Raw genomic sequence first — 19,193 nt, 5'->3', positions numbered from 1 at the left:
GTGTAAAATTAAAACATAATAAAGCTAATTGTCAGTTTTAGCTCAGTAGTCATTGCTGAATAAAACACCAAGTAGCGCTGGTCCCTAATGTGCTCCAATACAGCAGGTATCATACATTTATTTTAAACACTGCAAAAACTCAAAATCCAATCAGTACTTACAGTTTAGACTAACTTAAAACTTAACTAGAACTTAAAAATAGCTTGACACAAATGGAAATTCAATTGAAACATGTGGGAAAAACACGTAGCTTTCAAGTGATGTGTGTTATCAAGCGTAATTACATTTTTAGGTAAGAAATATGTTGTTGTTTTTTTTAAATAAGATCTAGAAGTTTTTTGAGTGAAAGCAGTGAATTTTTTTTTCTAGTCACATCTGAGATGTAATTGTTGGCTGTTTTCAACAATGTACATCGAAAATAAAGACATTGATTGGCTGAAAATGCTTCAATATTGGATTAAATGTCTTTTTTTTCTGATGTATATTTATAATTGCTCTTTACCTAAAAAAAAATGTTTTATCCGATTACTGGATATAATTTTCAGTCGATTACTCGATTACTAAAATATTCCATAGCTGCAGCCTTACATCAGACCATAGGACATGGTTCCAGTAATCCATGTGCTTTGTTGATATGTCTTTAGCAAACTGTTTGTGGGCTTTCGCAGAAATGCGAGGGGTGTACTCACTTTTGTGATACACTGTAGGTCTATATCAAGGGCATAGGCAAGCCCGTCGACAGGGGGTGGGGTGGCAACCAGGTATGTTGTCCTGGGCCTCAGGACCATAGGGGCCCCTGAATGACCCTTGATTTATTTTACTTAACATTCACACATTTCTTTTTCATTTAATTCGTTGTCCGATTAAATATTATATTCTACTCGATATATACTTAAAAACATATTAAATATTTCAAATATATATATTTTTCTTTTTTGCACACAAAATTTTACACTGTCATTGCTTGCAAAGCGTTAAAGTACTGTGTATGGTGTCGTGACAAGCTGGTGGAAGGGGTGGGGTGGGGAGTGGGGGCCCTATAATGGTCTCTTGTCCTCAGGTCCCCCGTGCAAGTCTGTTGGCAGCCCTGGGCGTAGGTTTGCATAGGGATGGTAGGGACATAACACTACCAACTTTTCAGGATACTCAAATTGTACCCACCAACTTTTAAGCTACCTTATTTGCATTATGTATTGACTTCAGTTATATTGTTAATTTAGATTGTCTGCATGCTGTAAGGATAAAATTGACCCTACCATTATTAAGTGAATTATTTTCACTTCAGACTTACATTTACCCCTTTTCACTGCTGAGTGTGTCAGTCCATTTTTCCCCTCAAATTCACGTTTGATTGGCTGATGACTTGACACCCCCCCCACACACACACACACTCAAACACGCACAGCCCCAGCCCCATGCCGCCTCCTCCTCTCCCTTCTAAGAGGAGGGATATTAGAAGTTTTTTTTTCGGCCAGCAGCAGCTGCAGCCACTGTATTTAATGTAAAAAGATGTTAATGTTGTGGAGTTGGGGAACACACCACTAATTTTGCTACTGAAAGTCCGACCTGTATCAGCGTTAGCATAACATTAAACTGTGTGAATTTGCCAACCTGGAAAACTTGAGTAGGGAGCTGCTTGCACTGAAACATGATCATTCACTGCCACTTCAAATGGATTAGACATCTATTGCTGCCAATGGTAGCCAGTTACTTCATTTAACTGACTTATACTGATTACTGTATAGCGAAAAACAGTTGTTTATAAACATATGACGTCAGGAAAATTCCTTCGATTATTTTTCTTTTTAAATGAATGAAATGCTGCATGTTTTCTTTGCAGACAAAGAGGGGCCACGGCGGGGTTACAGACTGAGCTCATACTGGTTGCCATGGAAGCAGGAGCCGACTAGTCCCTCTAGCACTTTGTCATGAATTCTAATTAATCACTCATAAGAGTGTGTCGCCATATTAATGGATTATATTAATAAAGAAAAGAACACAAAATTTGAGATAACCATCATCATTGAACTATATTTATAATTAGTTTTCATCAGGTAGACGATTTACAATTCTTCAATTAGAAAAATGCGTCAAAAACTCTTAAAAACGTAATTACATATTTAAAACCAGGCTCTAGATGAGTTTGGACTAAACAAAATATGGGGGAATGACTGTAATTTCAGAAATCTTTTCATCAGCAAAATACACCGTGTTACGAATTAGTCGAATTATATCTACGTTTTATCTTATATTCTGATTCTTTGTATGATTATGCTTTAAGAGTTAATAAACGAGTTTTAATCAACCGAACGTTTACTATTTTTTTAACCCGTAATGGCGGTCTGGTGCATCCGGTGTTATGACGCATTTCCGCGTTTGCGTACCTCCACACGTGAGAACATTTGACATTGCAGGACTTGTTTTATCTTTTAAAAGGAACATATTTTAAAAAAAATATTCAAAATGGTGAGTAAACGTGAATTATTTTGTTGTTTTTATGTTGTTATTTTTTTGCTAGCATTAGGGTGCTGAGAAAATGCGAGAGGTTCGAAGCTAACTTCGTTTACAGTTAACTACTTGATACAAGCTATTTTAGATAGAATGTAAAATTGTGTGATACTAAATTATGTTAAAATGCAAAATACGACATGTTTGTGGTTATTAAATCCTTAATGGCTTCTTCCATTTGTTTAGCAGAAGCAAATGGCATCTTGCTGTGCTCAGCTTTGTGTCAAACAAAGACTTCTTCCTCACCTCAAGACAGCAACAATGTCCACCTGCTCTCAAATTCGTCCCTGCTGTAAAATCACAAGGCCAAACATCACTTTAACCCAAACTAAACACCCACAAAGAAAACACATCCGTTTTTATAGTGATTTAATTGCCAAACATCAGGAAAATAAAGAAACCACCAGCCAGTTACAACACATTAAGGACGCCGTGCCGCTAAATGAAAGCCTCACATCATTAGGTACACAATCATAATCATATCTTGAAACGTGACAAGTAAGTTGAACAGATGTTTCTTTTTTCGCTTCAGACCTAGAAGCCAGCACTGAATCTTATGCACTGGAGGAGATTAGCGATGAAGAAGCTGTCAATTTAACACCGATTCCACCCATCCCGCCAGTGTCCACCTCTCTCAGAGACTACGTCGACCACTCAGAGACGCTCACAAAATTAGTGCAGCTCGGTAATTATTGACAAAAATGTGACTAATATTGTCAGGCAGCGTTTATAATACAGTGGTACCTCTACATACGATCGCTTCGACACACGAACTTTTCGACATCCGACGTAAAATTTGACTCGCCATTTGTTTCTACATCCGACGACATGCTCGAAATACGACGACAATGGCAGCACCGCAGACGAATGCACGGCGGATTTTCTTGTGTGACAAATCAACACAGGTTTCAGAAAAGGTTGGTACAGGTGGTGAAACAAGGAAAAAGTTGATGCTTACCTTCGAAATGAAGATGCAAATGACAGAAAAATATGAGCGTGGGGTGGGCATCCGTGAAATGGCTCAACAATACATCTCCACGGTCCTCCTCCGACCATCGTTCGCCAGTCTTTATAAATTAAGCTGACAATTCTTATTGTCTCCAAAGAAATCGCCAGCTTCGCCACGTTTTCATCATTTCTTTTACAACTTATTCAACACAAAACGCCTGCTGTCTGCCTCAAATGATGGTGTTCTCAAGAGAACATTCAAAGTGAAAGTGAAACTCAAGCTCACCGGTCTGTTTCTGGCACGTGAGCCCCGCGGTGCGTTCAGGTACACAAAAAAACGTCCGCCTTATTAGAACCCGATTCGTTACACTATTACAGGAATTATTATTATTCTTTTTATTACATTATTCCAATTTTGATTTATAATTTATTTGTTTTGCTACGTGTAATTGCCATTTGTAATAGCACCAGCAGTATTTTTTAAGGATTTAGTGCAGGTTTTTGGGCTGTGGAACGAATTAATGGAATTATAATGTATTCCTATGGGAAAATCCTGCTCGACATACGACCATTTCGACTTACAAACAAGGTCCTGGAACGGATTAACTTCGTATGTAGAGGTACCACTGTAATGTCTTCCTTGTAGGGGTGAACCTGTGGAAGTTGGAGCAGAGACCCAACGTTGGCTCCATGCTTCTCCGACTCCACTTTGACACCGACGTCGCACCAAGGTTGCTGTTCCTCAAAACAATCGGCGTGGACGACTCTCGTCTGGGCTTTATCATCACGCAAAACCCGTTTTTCCTCACCGAGGATTTGGAAAACCTTCAGGCTAGGTGACATAATATACTAGGGGTGTGACAAAATATCGAAATGGTGATATATCGTGATACTTTGTATCCCAAAAGGTTATCGATATGCTCCTGCCAAGAATCGAATTTTTTTTTTTAAATGAACCAACAAGTTGCTACCAAAATCTTCCACCATCATAGTGTCTCAGTTAACTCAAAGGCAGCATTGACAGTGCACAACGCTGAATCCATTTAGACTGGGAACGTTTGTTCATCCGAAACCAGAGCATTCATAGTCATTCTGTCCTATTTTCAGGGCAATGGCGTACCGCACGCATGCTATTTTTAGACCGTGACGTCGTATCGTAAAGCGGAAGTAAAGCCGAAGTGGGACATTATAGACCCTCGCATAGAAACAACGGAATTTGTGCTACTTTTCACCGGTAATGTTTCAAAAACGAACATGCCAATCACGCATTGCTTTTTTGGAACTTGTAGAAACGACTCTAGACATTACGACACATGAAGGATGTTTTCGTCATACGTTTCCGGAAACCGAAAACTCGGGAGGAAAAAATGTGAAGACCGAATCAACTTGCGCGGACTTTACCACCAGCTCGGTGAATCCATTCACATTTCATATGCAGTAAACATTTTGTTGGGTTGGCATGGTCTATCAGAGGACAAAGAGGTAAGCCATTTTTATATTTTTAACTTATTTTTTTAGCGTAACGTTGTGCCGTACTGCTTCTGTCTGACAATGAATGACCTGAAAAGAATTACAATGGTATCTGACTGCCACTGTTACCGTTCCTGTTGTATATATATATATATATATATATATATACTGTATATATATATACTGTATATAAAAACTTTAGTAAGGGGGAAGTGTATATAAATTATAGAATTAAGATTTGTTATCAATGAAAAAATCTAAAGTGTTCGTTGGCTGTCACTGAGTAGCATTTGCGATCGCTACACAAAGCTAACTAAATTACCCCCAAGAACAGTCAGAGAAGTAGGACAACCAGAGGATATATAAGAAAGACAGGGCTGATGGTAAAAGATAGCTTGTTAAAACAGGAGAATGTCATTGTCAGTCGCGTCGATAAAAAAGCTAAGGCTGTGCTAAGGTCGGCTCGTTTTTTTCGTCTTTTTCAGCCTTCGACACTCAAGCCATCTCTTTAACTGAACATTTTTATGTTCTTCCACATCTTTGCCAGTGAATTTGGCACCAGGCACATCATTTTCGGAGAAAATTGGTAGGTTTAGCTCTGTAAACATCTCCTTCGTACACGATTTCCATTCATTTCCTATTGGGGACAAACGGTTTCTTGTCCCTACTTAGCAACAGTAGCTAATATCATGAATATTAATAAGCGGAAGTGAAGTGTTGCTTGCGGTACGCCATTACAGGTCATTTCCCGTTGAGTTTGAGTCACTGTCTATTCATTTGGGTGATTCCCAGGTCACGTCCTGCTCTGTAACTCAAAATAAACACGAAGTGACCCGTAAAAAAACCCCCAAAATCAACAGGATGTAACTGAAAATCAACAGGTAATTGACCTTAAATAGCCCAAAATTACCTCATTGCCTGGCTTTGGCTGCCACTGACGGCCATAGACGTTCAATACGGATGGCAGCGAATGAACGAATGTTCATTCGCTGCCACCCTCCCAGTTCAAATGGATTGGACGTCTACTAGTGATAAACTCATTCCAATTCACAGCAGAAGCTTGTTTTTCTGTTTATTAGATGTTTGTAGAATATTCTAGAATGATTTCCTGACCAATGTATTGATAATCATTGTATCGTCAGATCGTTATCGTGAGCTTTGTATCGCAAATCGTATCGTACCGTGAGATACCAAGAGGTTCCCACTCCTATAATATACCATCACATTCATTTCATATCTGGAATATTTTCCTGAAGAATCCAGACTGTTATTTGTGGAGCATTTTGTCAGATATTCAAGGCCCCAAAATATTGTTTGTGTATTGTTTTCACACTCTCTTCTTGTGGTGAAGAGTGAATTATCTCAAGTCCAAGAAGTTCACCAACGAGAACGTTGCGTCGATGGTGTCCAGAGCTCCTTATCTTCTAAACTTCAGCGTAAAGAGGCTGGACAACCGACTGGGTTTCTACCAGAAGCAGCTGGGCCTCAATGCAGCAAATGTAAGAATTCTCACGGCTAAATTATTCTCTTTTTATGGAGGTAGAAGGTCTCCGTTTTTGGGATTGTATTTATTTCAAATTTCAAAGGACTCTACCAGTGACCTGAACTAAAGGGAACTGCTCTGCTAGGTGGCTTAGTAACTGCATAACAACTTTTATTCCTTTACAGACTCGTAACCTTGCCGCACGTCTACCCAGATTGCTATGTGGAAGCTTGGAGCCCGTTAAAGAAAATTTAAAGGTGATACAATGAGACAAAAATGCAACAAAACCCAGTCAGTTTTTGTTAACATTTTAAGTATTTTTTGTGCGCGTCGCCGTTCCAGGTCTGCGAAATCGAGCTCGGCTTCAAAACCAATGAGATCCAGCACATCGTGTTGACCGTCCCCAAAATTCTGACAACCAACAAGCACAAATTGACGCAAATATTCGACTTCCTCCACAACACCATGAAAGTGCCACACCACCTGATTACTAAGTTCCCACAGGTACTTTGAAAATCTTTCGCTGTATTTTAATTTACACAAGTATTGATATTCTTTATTCTAATCTCAGGTCTTCAACGCTAAATTCCTGCGAATAAGAGAGCGACACCTGTTCCTCCAGTACCTGGGAAGGGCTCAGTATGACCCGGCGCAAGCTAACTACGTTTCCCTGGATCGCTTGGTGGCGTCTCCAGATGAGATTTTTTGCACTGATGTGGCTTTAGCAACGTCGGAAGATTTTTTGTTGTTTCAAAAGACACTTTAAACCTCAATGAAGATTCAAAAATTAATAAAACCATTAAAAGATATGTTTTGCGAAATTTTTGTTGCTTACACGACAGATGACATCAGGCACTCTTCCAGCATCTTTTCAGTTGTTCTGCATCTTCCAAATGTTCTTCTCTTTGATCCAAAGTCCAAACACCTCAAACTATGATTCATCTGACCATAACACTTTTTTCCAATATTCCTCTGTACAATGTGTTCTTTTGCCCATATTTATTTTTTACTTTTATTAGCCTGTTTCAGATATGGGCTTTTTTTTTTTTGCCACGCATCACAGAGTCGTCTCTTCACTGTCAACATTGAAACTGGCGTTTTACGGGTACTATTTAATGAAGCTGCTAAATGAGGACCTGCGAGGCATCTATTTCTCAAACTACAGACCCTTATGTACTTGTCTTTTTGCTCGGTTGTGCAGCGGGCTTCCCACTTCTTTCTACTCTGGTTCGATCTTGTTTGTGGGAGTGGTATACAGCATTATTGGAAATCTTCAATTTCTTTGCAATTTCTCTTATGGAATAGCCCTCATTTTCAAGTTTCATGTTAAAGTTGTCTTTTTCTGGCCATTTTGAGAGTTTAATCAAACCCTCAAAGGTGATGCTCCAGATACCCAACTAGCTCAAAGGAAGGTCCGTTTTATAGCTTCTCTAACCACCTAAGCTGTTTTGAGCGGTGCCAACATAATTGCACAAGGTTTTCTAATCATCTATCATCCTTCTAAGGCAACTAGCAGGCACAATGTACCGTTAGAACACTGGAGTGATATTTGCTGTAAATAAGCCTCTTTACAAAACTACGTAGATATTGCATTAAAACCGGACGTTTCCTGCGAGAATAGTCATTTACCACATTAATAATATTTAGAGTGTTTTTCTGATTAGTTTAATGTTATTTCCATTGAAAAAAAAACTGTGCTTTTCTTTCAAAAAGGAGGATATTTCTAAGTGACCCCAAACTTTTGAACGGTAGTGTACATTGAAAAAAAAAATGGTAACGTTTGGCATCTTTTGCTAAAGAAAAAAAATGTCCCGATAATTCGCGCATGCGCATAACTTCCTGTCTTTTGTTAGCATCATAGCACATCCAACATGGCGGTGAGGGCATCAGGTAAGAAAATAATGTCCGTCATGTTTTACGAAACTCACGCTATCATAACATTTACACTATTCCAACGAATTTACCGAGTACACATATTTTAAACTAACACCCGTCCTCAATTCTTCCTAATTTATGCCTTTAAATCGCTTTGGACGTATTTAACACGCGTTTGTCCTCTAGTGTCTCCCTGCTAGCTAATGCTAAAGGCTAAAGTGCTGACCTGTCTTACGCGCTGACTATCCAAGAGAACACTTTTATATTTAATCAGCGAATGCATGTTTTCTATTTATAATGTTCATAACGTAGAATGCTAGCGCAATTTTTCCTCATTTACATCAAGTACCACTCAAAAATAGTCTTTAGGTACCACCATAATAACAATATTAAAAACTCAGTATTTAGCAAATTTACTAGACTGAACTAGCGAGACTAATATGGGTGAAAATACCAGCTAGCAGAATTACAATTTTGTAAATGTCATTTAAATTTGTTATTGAAGTCTAATGTAGTGCTGCAACGATTAATTGTACAACTCGAGTATTCGATTAGAAAATAAGATTCGAATTAAATTTTGCCGCTTCGAGTATTCGTTTAATTAAAGAGGCGTTGTAATGGTTTGTTTTTAAAGTGTATGCATTTCGTTTTACTGATTTGGGTTGATACACTGCCCTCTGGTCTGCCTCATTTCACATGGCTGAATCCAACTGCTCCCTGTTACGACCAACTAAGCTAAGTTTTTGTTTGAGCTAATTTTTTTTTTTTTTATGCATTCGTAATTTAGTTTAAAAATATATTTTAGCGAATTTTTGTGGGAATATGTGTCTGAACCATTTGTTGACAGCATTGTAAAAAAAAAAAAAAAAAAAAAAAAACTTTAGTATCTTATAGCATTCAAGCTAGCAGACTTTTGCTACGTAAGTTAGCCAGTTGTTCTTTTGCTACGTAAGTTAGCCAATTGTTCTTTTGCTGTACATAGATCCTTATTTATTTTTATTATACCAATTGGTGGTCATCTTTGGTATTTTAATTTTTTATGTTCCTTATCCGATTACTCGATTATTCGAACTAACTAGTTCATCGATTAATCGACTACTAAACTAATTGATAGCTGCAGCCCTAGTCTAATGGTTAATTTGTGTCATCCCCCAACCCCAGTGGCTTCAGGCAGGCTTCTGCAAGGTATCCGCAAGTGGTACTACGGCCTGTGCGGTTTCAATAAGATTGGTAAGCACGGGAAGGAAACAGTCATTTAGAAAAGCAGCTAGACCTAACATTTGGGCTCCTGTTGTTAGGTTTAATGTATGACGACACGATATACGAGGACGATGACGTGAAGGAGGCCGTGCGGAGGCTCCCGGAGAACCTCTACAACGACCGCATCTTCCGTATCAAGAGAGCTCTGGATTTGACCATGAAGCATCAGATCCTCCCCAAAGAGCAGTGGACGAAATATGAGGAGGTACAGGAAATGTTTTCCCCAAATTATTTTGTTTTTGAATCTTGTACATACAGGATTTTTTGGGTTTTTATTTTTTTATTTATTTATTTTTTTGAAGCTGTGGTGGTAGGCTGCATCGGAGTCGGACCGCCTCACCATGTCGTGCCACGGCAAAATTGCGTCATGTCATATGACTTTTTTTTTTTTTTTTTTTTTTTTTTTTACATTTTGTTTCCCAACAACCATAACAAAGATCTATTTGAAATATTTCATTAGCCAGGCTAATGTCGTAGCTCTCAGCAACGGTACATGTACGTAAAATGCGTAGCTGATAACCGCTACAGTACCCTACGTAATAGTACGACTTAGATCTCGTAGTCCTCCTTTTTCCTTTTAATTGACCCTAATATTTACTACAACCCCTAGCAAAAAGTATGGAATCACCAGTCTTGGGCGAGCACTCACTCAGACATTTTATCATGTAGAACAAACTGAGGAAAAAGCTTGAAAAAATGAATTAGTTCAAAAGTGCCACTTTTTAGCATTCAGAAAGACTAAAAGGATGAATAAAAACATTGTGGTGGTCAGTAAATGTTACTTTTATAGAGCAAGTGCAGGGAAATATATATGGAATCACTCCATTCTGAGGAAAACATGTAATCATGAGAAAAAAAACAAAGAAATAACAATTAAAACACATCTCTAGTATTTGTTAGCACCACCTCTGGCTTTTATGACAGCTTGCCGTCTGAGAGGCATGGACTTGATGAGTATTCATCAATTTGGTGCCAACTCTCTTTGATTGCAGTTGCCAGATCATCCTTGTAGGTTGGAGCCTTGCTGTGGACCTTTTTTTTTTTTTTTCAATTTTCAACACAGATTTTCAGTAGGGTTGAGATCTGGGCTATTTGCAGGCCATGACGTTGACTGGATGAGTCTTTCTCCAAGGAATGCTTTAACAGTTTTAGCTCTGTGGCATGATGCATTGTCATCTTGGAAAATGACAAACATATTTTCAATTGAAGGGATAAGAAAGCTGTCTAAAATTTCAATGTAAACTTGTGCATTTATTGAAGATTTAACCTCAGCCATCCCCCCAGTGCCTTTGCCTGACACACAGCCCCATATCATCAAGCACTGAGGGAATTTTGTTTTCTACAGGCAGTCATTTTTGTAAAGCTCACTGGAACAGCACAAAACCAAAGTTCCAGCATCATCACCTTGTCCAATGCAGATTCTTGACAGCTTGTCCAATGCAGATTTTTGACTCTTCCCCTTTTCCCCGGATGGGGGGAAGTAGGAGAGGAGTGTATTGGCTTACCCACTTTATTGTGGCAACAATAATAAAGAAAAACAATAACAAGCTTCCGCGAAATGCGACCGCTATCTCAACCGTTCTCCTTCTTGCTTCCCTCTATGTCACAGCTCCCCATCCGACCGTCTCTTAAGGGGACCTTGCACAGTTACGGACATTACACAATGAATAGGTTGTCGCTGAACCCTTCACACTAGGCTGCCGCTAGTTTGAAACGGCCTTAAATAAAATCTCTTTTGCACGGCGTGGCGGCTTTTATTTTGGAGTGGCGGTGCGCCACAAAATTGAATGTGTAGGGGAAACCCTGACATATTTTTTTCTTAATTTGTTCAGGATGTGCAGTACCTGACGCCATACCTGACAGAGGTGATCCGCGAAAGGAAAGAAAGAGAAGAGTGGATGAAGAAGTGAAAGCAAATCTGGACCGGTTATTCCTTGGTGATGTGTATTTAAGATGAAATCATATAGTCATTAAAATGTACATTTTAAAACAAATCATTTTTGCCTATCTTTCCTAAAAAACTACAAAGAAACCTATGCTAGACTGCAACTATGTTGGGGTGAACTTAATACAAGTGATGTTATTGTTCAGTTCTTGTGCGCTCGCCTCTCACTGACTTCTGTAATAGTGTCTATAAAGTTCCCCATGACACTGTTAAAGGATTTTAACATGGACACCCCGAGCTCGTTGTTGGTCTCTTGAATGTCCGGATCGTATGCGCCCATGAGTGGGGTGCACACCTCCACGTCTGCTCTTCCTGCTCCCGCCAGGATCCCAAGGAGCTGCTCCCTCACTTCGTGAAATAGCGCCACATCGTACCGCACCAGGGCTGAGTCGTCCAGCGGGTACGCGGCGTCTTCGGGGTAGCATTCTCGAGGAACCGGAAGTTCCACGTACCTCAACTGGGGAAACCCTGCTGCTAATGTGTTCACAAGCGCGCGTTGAGCCGCCGCGCTCAATGGGTTTCCTAGCAGCTTGAGCTCCTCCAGCACGCGAGTACAGGACAGGGCGTGGGTCAGGGCGGACGCATCTTCCAAGCCGCAGTCTTCCAAGACTAGGATGGTCAACGAGGAAGCGCATCGGCCCAGGAGCTTGAGGAAGGGGGCGGAGAAGGTGTCCAGCACGGGGTGTCCGCTCAAGTCGAGGCGGACTAGGTACTCGCTGTGCAGGCTATTGGCTAGGTAAGTCATGTCCACGCCGCTCAGGCGGCAGTTGGCCAGTTCTAAACTCTCAAGGGGGGTCTGTAAAGGGCTGCAAAGGCAAAAACAGATCAAAAGTTTCAATACAATTGAAATATATTTATATAAGTCTTTGCCTTGCAAAGGCCCAGATAGTAAAATTGCTCAACTTTGTATCTTAAACATCTTATTCTCTGCGTTTTTTTCGGCACGCCGCGCAGCCCGAACCATTTGGCTGATCGGCACCATTCAAATATCGACGCAGGGGCTTTTTGTAATGACCCCGAAAATTTTTTCGTTCGCCCGTTGACACCAATTTTCCAGAAAAAAAATGTATTTAGTCTGACAATTTTTGACCAAACCACATAATTTGGACATAAAAAATTCCAGGATTGTGTGGGACATAAAAGTTGGATGCAGAATTTCGAAGAAAAAAAAATTATGGTTCCTCGGAAATTTGCCAAAAACTTTCTCATTCATTTTTAATGGGCTGCCACATCCAAATTTCCTATTCACTTCCAAAAGAATTTACATTGCATTGACGCTATTGACGGCCATTGACGTCCAAATTTCCCATTCATTTTAGATGGCAAAAAAACAATGTCCCTAAATCAACAGGAAATGGCCAGATATCAATAGGACGTGTCGCCCAAATGTCCATGATTCCATTAACTCATATGGAAGTTGATGCCATTGACATCCAAATTTCCCATTCATTTCCAATGGCATTTACTTTGGTTAACGCCATTCACGGCCATGTATGTCGATTCTATCGCTGTCAATTGACTTGGATTCCGTTGAGGCATATGCAAGTCGATTAAATGTCCCCGATTCCATTGACTCATATGGAAGTCGATGCCATTGACGGCCTTGGACGTCCAAATTTCCCAATCATTTCCAATGGCATTGACTTTGGTTAATGCCATTGACAGCCATGTATGTCGATTCTATTAATGCCAATAAACTTGGATTCCTTTGAGGCATATGTAAGTCGATGCCATTGACGGCCATGGACGTCCAAATTTCCTATTCATTTTCAATGGCGAAAAAAAACAATGTCCCCCAAATCAACAGGGAATTACCAGATATAAATAGGACATGTCCCCCAAATGACATATGACCAGGACTTGTCCCCCAAATGACCTGATATGACCAGGACATGTCCCCCAAATTTCTCCAAATCAACAGGAAGTGACCTGATATTGTCCCTGAGATGTCCCCAAACCAACATGGATGGGACTAAGATCTGTATCTCCACATAGCAAAGCACCATAGTAATTTCTCCAGAATTTGCAGTTTATAGTAACTATTGAAATTCTTTGATATAAGATCGTGACTTTACATTTGTCTTTTTTTGAGGCAGGGGGCTTTCAGGAATGATTTTTAATGCATTCTGTACCATTGCCGGCGCTCCATGTCCATTTTGAGTGGAAGGGGCAAATGAACAAACTAGTGCAGCAACGATTGATCAATTAACTCGAGTATTCAATTAGAAAAAAATATTCAAGTTAAATTTTGTTGCTTCCAGTATTCGTTTAATTTGTAAGGGGTTTATTTTGAAAGTGTTTGGTCTGCGTCATTTCACATGGCTGAATCCAGCTGCTCCCTGTTAAGACCAACGTAAGCTTTTTCTTTGAGCTAATTTTTTTAAATGCATTTGTAATTTAGTTTATAGGTACTAGTATATTGCCTGAACCATTTGTTAAGAGCATTGTAAAAAAATAAGTTGGCATTTTGTAGCATTTAAGCTAACAGACTTTTGCTATGTAAGTTAGCCAATTGTTCTTTTGTTGTACTTAGATCCTTATTCATTTTTTATACCGTTTGAGGCTCAGCTCAGGTATTTTAATTTTTTATGTTCCTTATCCGATTATTCGATTATTCGAACTAACTAGTTAATCGATTAATCGACTAATAAAATAATCGATAGCTGCAGCCCTAGAACAAACGTTCACCCCCTCAGTGTAAATGATTGGACATCCATTACCGTCAATGGCAGCCAAATTTTACAACTTTGCAACTTCTACCTGAGCAGCTTCCTCAGATGTCCAGTGAGCGCGGAGAATCCCACCGATAGCTCTTTTAGGCTGCCGAGCTTGGCCATCAAGTCCCCGATGACGGCCATTTGCTGTTGGTCGTCCTCCCCCAACCTCCTCACGTCCAGAGCCCCCGTAGGCAGCGTGAGGGATCGCAGTCTGGGGAAGTCCACCTTGGAGAGCAGCACCTCCAGGTGAGGAGCCTCCAGCGGGATGTTGTGAACCACCTCCAGCTTGCTCATACCTTCCGGCCGGGCCAGCCGCAGAACGTAAAATAGCTGTTTGAGAGCGAGGGAATCTGCCCGAAATGTGATGAAACGCAGCTTTAAAGGCGAATGGCGCGCCAGTATCAACGCCCGCGTCACCTCGTCGTAGTTGCGCCCCGTGACGAAGCCGTTCAGACGGACTTCCAAAGCCACACCGAACGCCGACAAGGGTATGTTGGCGTCCGTCTGCATGGCCGCCGCAGTCTCGTAGCAAAGCCGACTGAGCAGATCGGTGCGAGCCCAGCGGCCCAAGGTGGTTCCGCAGGGGCACGACTGACGCTCCACGTCCATTAAGGATGTCAAGTCCACCACGTGAAGGGTTTTGGCGTAAGTGCTCGGCGGGAACAACACGTAGTCCTTTTTACGAATACAAAAATGGGATAATGAATGAAGTGATTAAGAATGTTTTTGTTAGTATTGAAGCTTTTCTACTGAAGTGTTTAAAAAAAAAAAAAAAATGGAAACATTGCATAATTAATTTCTAAAATGTAAATTTCCAATTAGGACTGAAACGATTATTTTTTAGTCTGAATAATTTTACTTTTTTTTTTTTTTAAAGAAAAAATATTGCAAAAAAATCAAAATATTTAAATAGAAAAATGGAAAATATTTAATTGTGAATTGTGCACTTTGAAAATATTTTAGTAAATATTTTTTCATAAACTGGATATGCTTAGTTTTAATTTTTTAATCTATAAAAATATTTTTCGTAAAAACAAATATTTCAAAAATATTTTTCATAACCCAAAATTTTTTAAATGAATTATTTTTTAAACATTTTAACAAATATTGTTTTAAATTTCAACAATTTCTAAAGAAAAAAAAATCATTAAAAAAAAAATATTTAAAAGCAAAAACAAACTGATTGTTTTGAGTCATATTAAAGTGCCAATGAGTTGTCTCACTACAAAATAATCTGCGATAAATTGACTATTATACTATAATATATAATAATATAATACATTGACTATTATAAATTGACTCCATATACTGTAATTTTCGGCTTATAAACCGGTACTTTTTTCCTTCATTGTGAATCCTGCAGCTTATAGTCCAGTGCGGTGTATTTGTTGATTTATTTGGGTTAATAGGCAACACATGCCTCCTAGAATGCATTGCAGTGCTACAGATATAAATGACAAAATGTTTTGTGCTAATTATTCAGTTACCGTTCCAGTGGTTTCATTAATTGCTTGCTAAAGTATTTGGTAACACTTTATTTGATAGTGGCGTCCTAAGACGGTCATATTTATGACATGACACTATCATGGCCATTACTGAATGCTTATGACATATGTCATTAATTGTCATCACGCAAATGATGTTACTAACTCCATTTATGTCCAGTTTTGATCTTTTACATCCATTCAAAAGTGAGATAATTTGCCGGATACCACTAAATGACATCTGTTATAATCATTCATTAATGCTCATGAGTGCCATCATGTCATAGTTATGATTGTCTAATGACAGTCTTGTGGTGCCACTGTCAAATAAAATGTTACCAAATACCATAACTAGCAATTAATGAAACAACTGGAACAGTAACTGAAGAAATAATTAGCACAGAATGTGAATTTTTGTTATTTAAATCTGTAGTGCTGCAATGCATGCTAGGAGGCATGTTGGACAACAACAGTGTTGACAGCATTTGGCAGCAGAGGTTGAGTGTCCCCCCCAAAGGAGCAGTGATGGCCAAAATAAGCTTCTTGAAGCCATAAAGCTTTGCAGCCCATTGATTCAAAGCTTCATGGTGGTTCATTTGGTCTCATGAGTCATATGATGCGCTGTCAAGTAAAGCGTTACTGGTTAATATCTTTGAGTGACAGATGCAGCTTATAGTCAGGTGCGCCTTATAGTGCGAAAATTACAGTAATGGTTTGTATTAGTGCTGCAACGATTAATCTATTAACTCGAGTATTCGATAAGAAATAAAGATTCGAATTAAATTTTGCTGCTTCGAGTATTCATTTAATTAAAGTGGTGTTGTAATGGTTTATTATGAAAGTGTTTGCATTTAGTTTTATTGATTTGGGTGGATCATTTCACATGGCTGAATCCAGGTGCTCCCTGTTAAGACCAACATAAGCTAAGTTTTTTTCTGAGCTATTGTTTTTTTAATGCATTTGTAATTTAGTTCATTGGAATATTTAGCCTATTTTTGTGGGACTATGTGTCTGAACCATTTGTTAAGAGCATTATTAAAAAGTTAGCATTTTATAGCATTTAAGCTTGCAAACTTTTGTTATGTAAGTTAGCCGATTGTTCTTTTGTTGTACATGATCCTCATCCTTCATTTTTTTATACTGTTTGAGGCTCAGGTAATTTAATTTTCATGTTCCTTGACCAAATTACTCGATTATTCGAACTAATGGTTCATCGATTAATAGACTACTAAAATACTCGATAGCTGCAGCCCTAGTTTGTATCATCAACCCTCTTGTAAAATAAAACTAAGAATCTACCTTCAATCCAGTGAAAAGCGCAGTAAGACACAGCCTGCACGTGCGCGAGGTGAGATCGTCCGGGCAGTCTGGCGTCTCCCCCAGGAGCCTTCCCAGGTGGAGTTCAGGCAGCGGCCAAGTGCGCACCAACGCCCGCAGCATCTCCGGACGCTCGTGCAGGTAGCAAGCCTTCAACAAGTGCGGGTAGGCGTGAAAAGACACGCAAGACAGGTCCCGTTCGGCCCCGTTCTGTACAAAAGTCTCGGACGCGAGGAAACGTAGCGACTTCATGTCGTCCGACCCGCTTGTTTTGCTTTGGCCGATGATGGACGGGTTATTTATAGCAACAGCTGTCTTTCGTCCTTTGCCGGTCACCGAGTCTATTGGTGCTGACCCACTTTTTACACAGGTCGCTGCTCAATAACCGCCACTTCAAATGGATTGGACGTCTACTAGTGATAAACTCTGGTGGAAGTGTCAATTACAGTGGGGCAAATAAGTATTTAGTCAACCACCAATTGTGCAAGTTCTCCTATTTGAAAAGATTAGAGAGGCCTGTAATTGTCAACATGGGTAAACCTCAACCATGAAAGACAGAATGTGAAAAAAAAAACTGAAAATCACATTGTTTGATTTTTAAAGAATCCATTTCCAAATTGGAGTGGAAAATAAGTATTTGGTCACCTACAAACAAGCAAGATTTCTGGCTGTCAGAGGTCTTTTTTCTAAGGAGGCTTCACTCGTTACCTGTATTAATGGCAACTGTTATAACTCATTATCGGTATAAAAGGCTACGTTCATACTACAGGTCTTAATGCACAAATCCGATTTTTTTGTCATATCTGTTTTTTGGCGTGCCCGTTCAGACTGCCTTTATCCATTGAGACCGTTCAAGTATTACGCATGCGCACTAATTCGCAGTCCGACATGCGCTAAGCAAGAAGACCCGCATGCGCAGAAGCATCAAAACAAATGACAGACGTCATCCGTCATTCCAGGGATATCATATTTTGCTTTTCAAAAGGTGGACACAAATAACAGACATAAATAATCCCCGTTTAGGCTTATATTCAAAGTTTATATGGATCGATAGCACGCACGCACTGTCCGTGCACGTCACACACACATACGGGCAGTTTGTCCCGACTCTCGGCCGTGGAGGCAATGTTGAAATATTGCTCACTTGGAACAGAGAGAAAACTGAGCATTCTCAGGCTTATCCTCAACCTATTTTTATTTTTTATGACTGTTGTCAAGCTCAGCCCTTCTCCAAAAGCCGTGTTCACTGCAAGCTAGGCGCTAATAACGCACAGGTGCATCGCTACGGTAACGACTCTCTCGCTATTTGATGACGTAATTGCTGCATTAAATCCGATTTGCGGGACTGGACAGTACAGACCGCCGCGACAATCTGGAAAAATGTGGCCCAGATCGGATTTAGACCACATACGAAAGTGACCCAGATCGGATTTGTAATGGTCCCGTTATATGCGACTTGTCACGTTCAGACCGTCAAGTTAATGCCTCACTCGAGTCGGAAAAACACGAAAAAATCGGATTCGTGCATTAAGACCTGTAGTATGAACGTAGCCAAAGACACCTGTCCACAACCTCAGTCAGTCACACTCCAAACTCCACTATGGCCAACATCAAAGAGCTGTCGAAGGACATTAGAGACAAAATTGTAGACCTGCACCAGGCTGGGAAGACTGAATCTGCAATAGGTAAAACACTTGGTGTAAAGAAATCAACTGTGGGAGCAATTATTAGAAAATGGAAGACATACAAGACCCCTGATAATCTCCCTTGATCTGGGGCTCCATGCAAGATCTCACCCCGTGGCGTCAAAATGATAAGAACGGTGAGCACAAATCCCAGAACCACACGGGGGGACCTAGTGAATGAAGATGAAATGTGGCTGGGTCTTTCAGCATGACAATGATCCCAAACACACAGCCAGGGCAACAAAGGAGTGGCTTTTTAAGAAGCATTTCAAGGTCCTGGAGTAGCTTAGCCAGTCTCCAGATCTCAACCCCATAGAAAATCTGTGGAGGGAGTTGAAAGTCCATGTTGCCCAACGACAGCCCCAAAACATCACTGCTCAAGAGGAGATCTGCATGGAGGAATGGGCCAAAATACCAGCAACAGTGTGTGAAAAGCTTGTGAAGAGTTACAGAAAACGTTTGGCCTCAGTTATTGCCAACAAAGGGTACATAACAAAGTAG

At 39.9% G+C, this 19,193-nt stretch overlaps 3 protein-coding genes across 4 annotated transcripts; 2 read left to right on the top strand and 1 right to left on the bottom strand.

The window, feature by feature from the left end:
• The first annotated feature begins 2,335 nt into the window (after positions 1-2,335).
• mterf3 (mitochondrial transcription termination factor 3) lies at positions 2,336-7,225 on the top strand. Of its 2 annotated transcripts, none has more exons than XM_057828084.1 (8): positions 2,336-2,466; positions 2,695-2,971; positions 3,041-3,193; positions 4,103-4,292; positions 6,278-6,425; positions 6,595-6,666; positions 6,752-6,913; positions 6,981-7,225. In XM_057828084.1, exons 1-8 carry the CDS (start codon positions 2,464-2,466, stop codon positions 7,173-7,175), a joined length of 1,200 nt encoding a protein of 399 aa, XP_057684067.1. In that variant the 5' UTR covers positions 2,336-2,463; the 3' UTR covers positions 7,176-7,225. The 2 variants fall into 2 exon arrangements, with proteins under 2 accessions (XP_057684067.1, XP_057684068.1); XM_057828085.1 differs by having other exon boundaries at positions 2,337-2,466; positions 2,698-2,971.
• A 1,038-nt stretch (positions 7,226-8,263) lies between these two features.
• Positions 8,264-11,540, top strand: LOC130910687 (cytochrome b-c1 complex subunit 7). Its single transcript, XM_057828185.1, has 4 exons — positions 8,264-8,299; positions 9,446-9,514; positions 9,583-9,749; positions 11,377-11,540. Exons 1-4 carry the CDS (start codon positions 8,281-8,283, stop codon positions 11,452-11,454), a joined length of 333 nt encoding a protein of 110 aa, XP_057684168.1. The 5' UTR covers positions 8,264-8,280; the 3' UTR covers positions 11,455-11,540.
• Positions 11,302-17,390, bottom strand: lrrc14b (leucine rich repeat containing 14B). The gene is made up of 3 exons (XM_057828186.1): positions 16,990-17,390; positions 14,250-14,881; positions 11,302-12,295 (listed from the first exon to the last, which is right to left on the bottom strand). The coding sequence occupies exons 1-3, from the start codon at positions 17,257-17,259 to the stop codon at positions 11,632-11,634; spliced, it is 1,566 nt and encodes a 521-aa protein (XP_057684169.1). The 5' UTR covers positions 17,260-17,390; the 3' UTR covers positions 11,302-11,631.
• Positions 17,391-19,193: the final 1,803 nt, after the last annotated feature.

This window comes from Corythoichthys intestinalis, chromosome 22 (genome assembly GCF_030265065.1).
Source record: "Corythoichthys intestinalis isolate RoL2023-P3 chromosome 22, ASM3026506v1, whole genome shotgun sequence".
NCBI classification, from domain to species: Eukaryota; Metazoa; Chordata; class Actinopteri; order Syngnathiformes; family Syngnathidae; genus Corythoichthys; species Corythoichthys intestinalis.
Note: the sequence above shows the minus strand (reverse complement) of the source record. Positions and strands in the feature narration are given on the sequence as shown.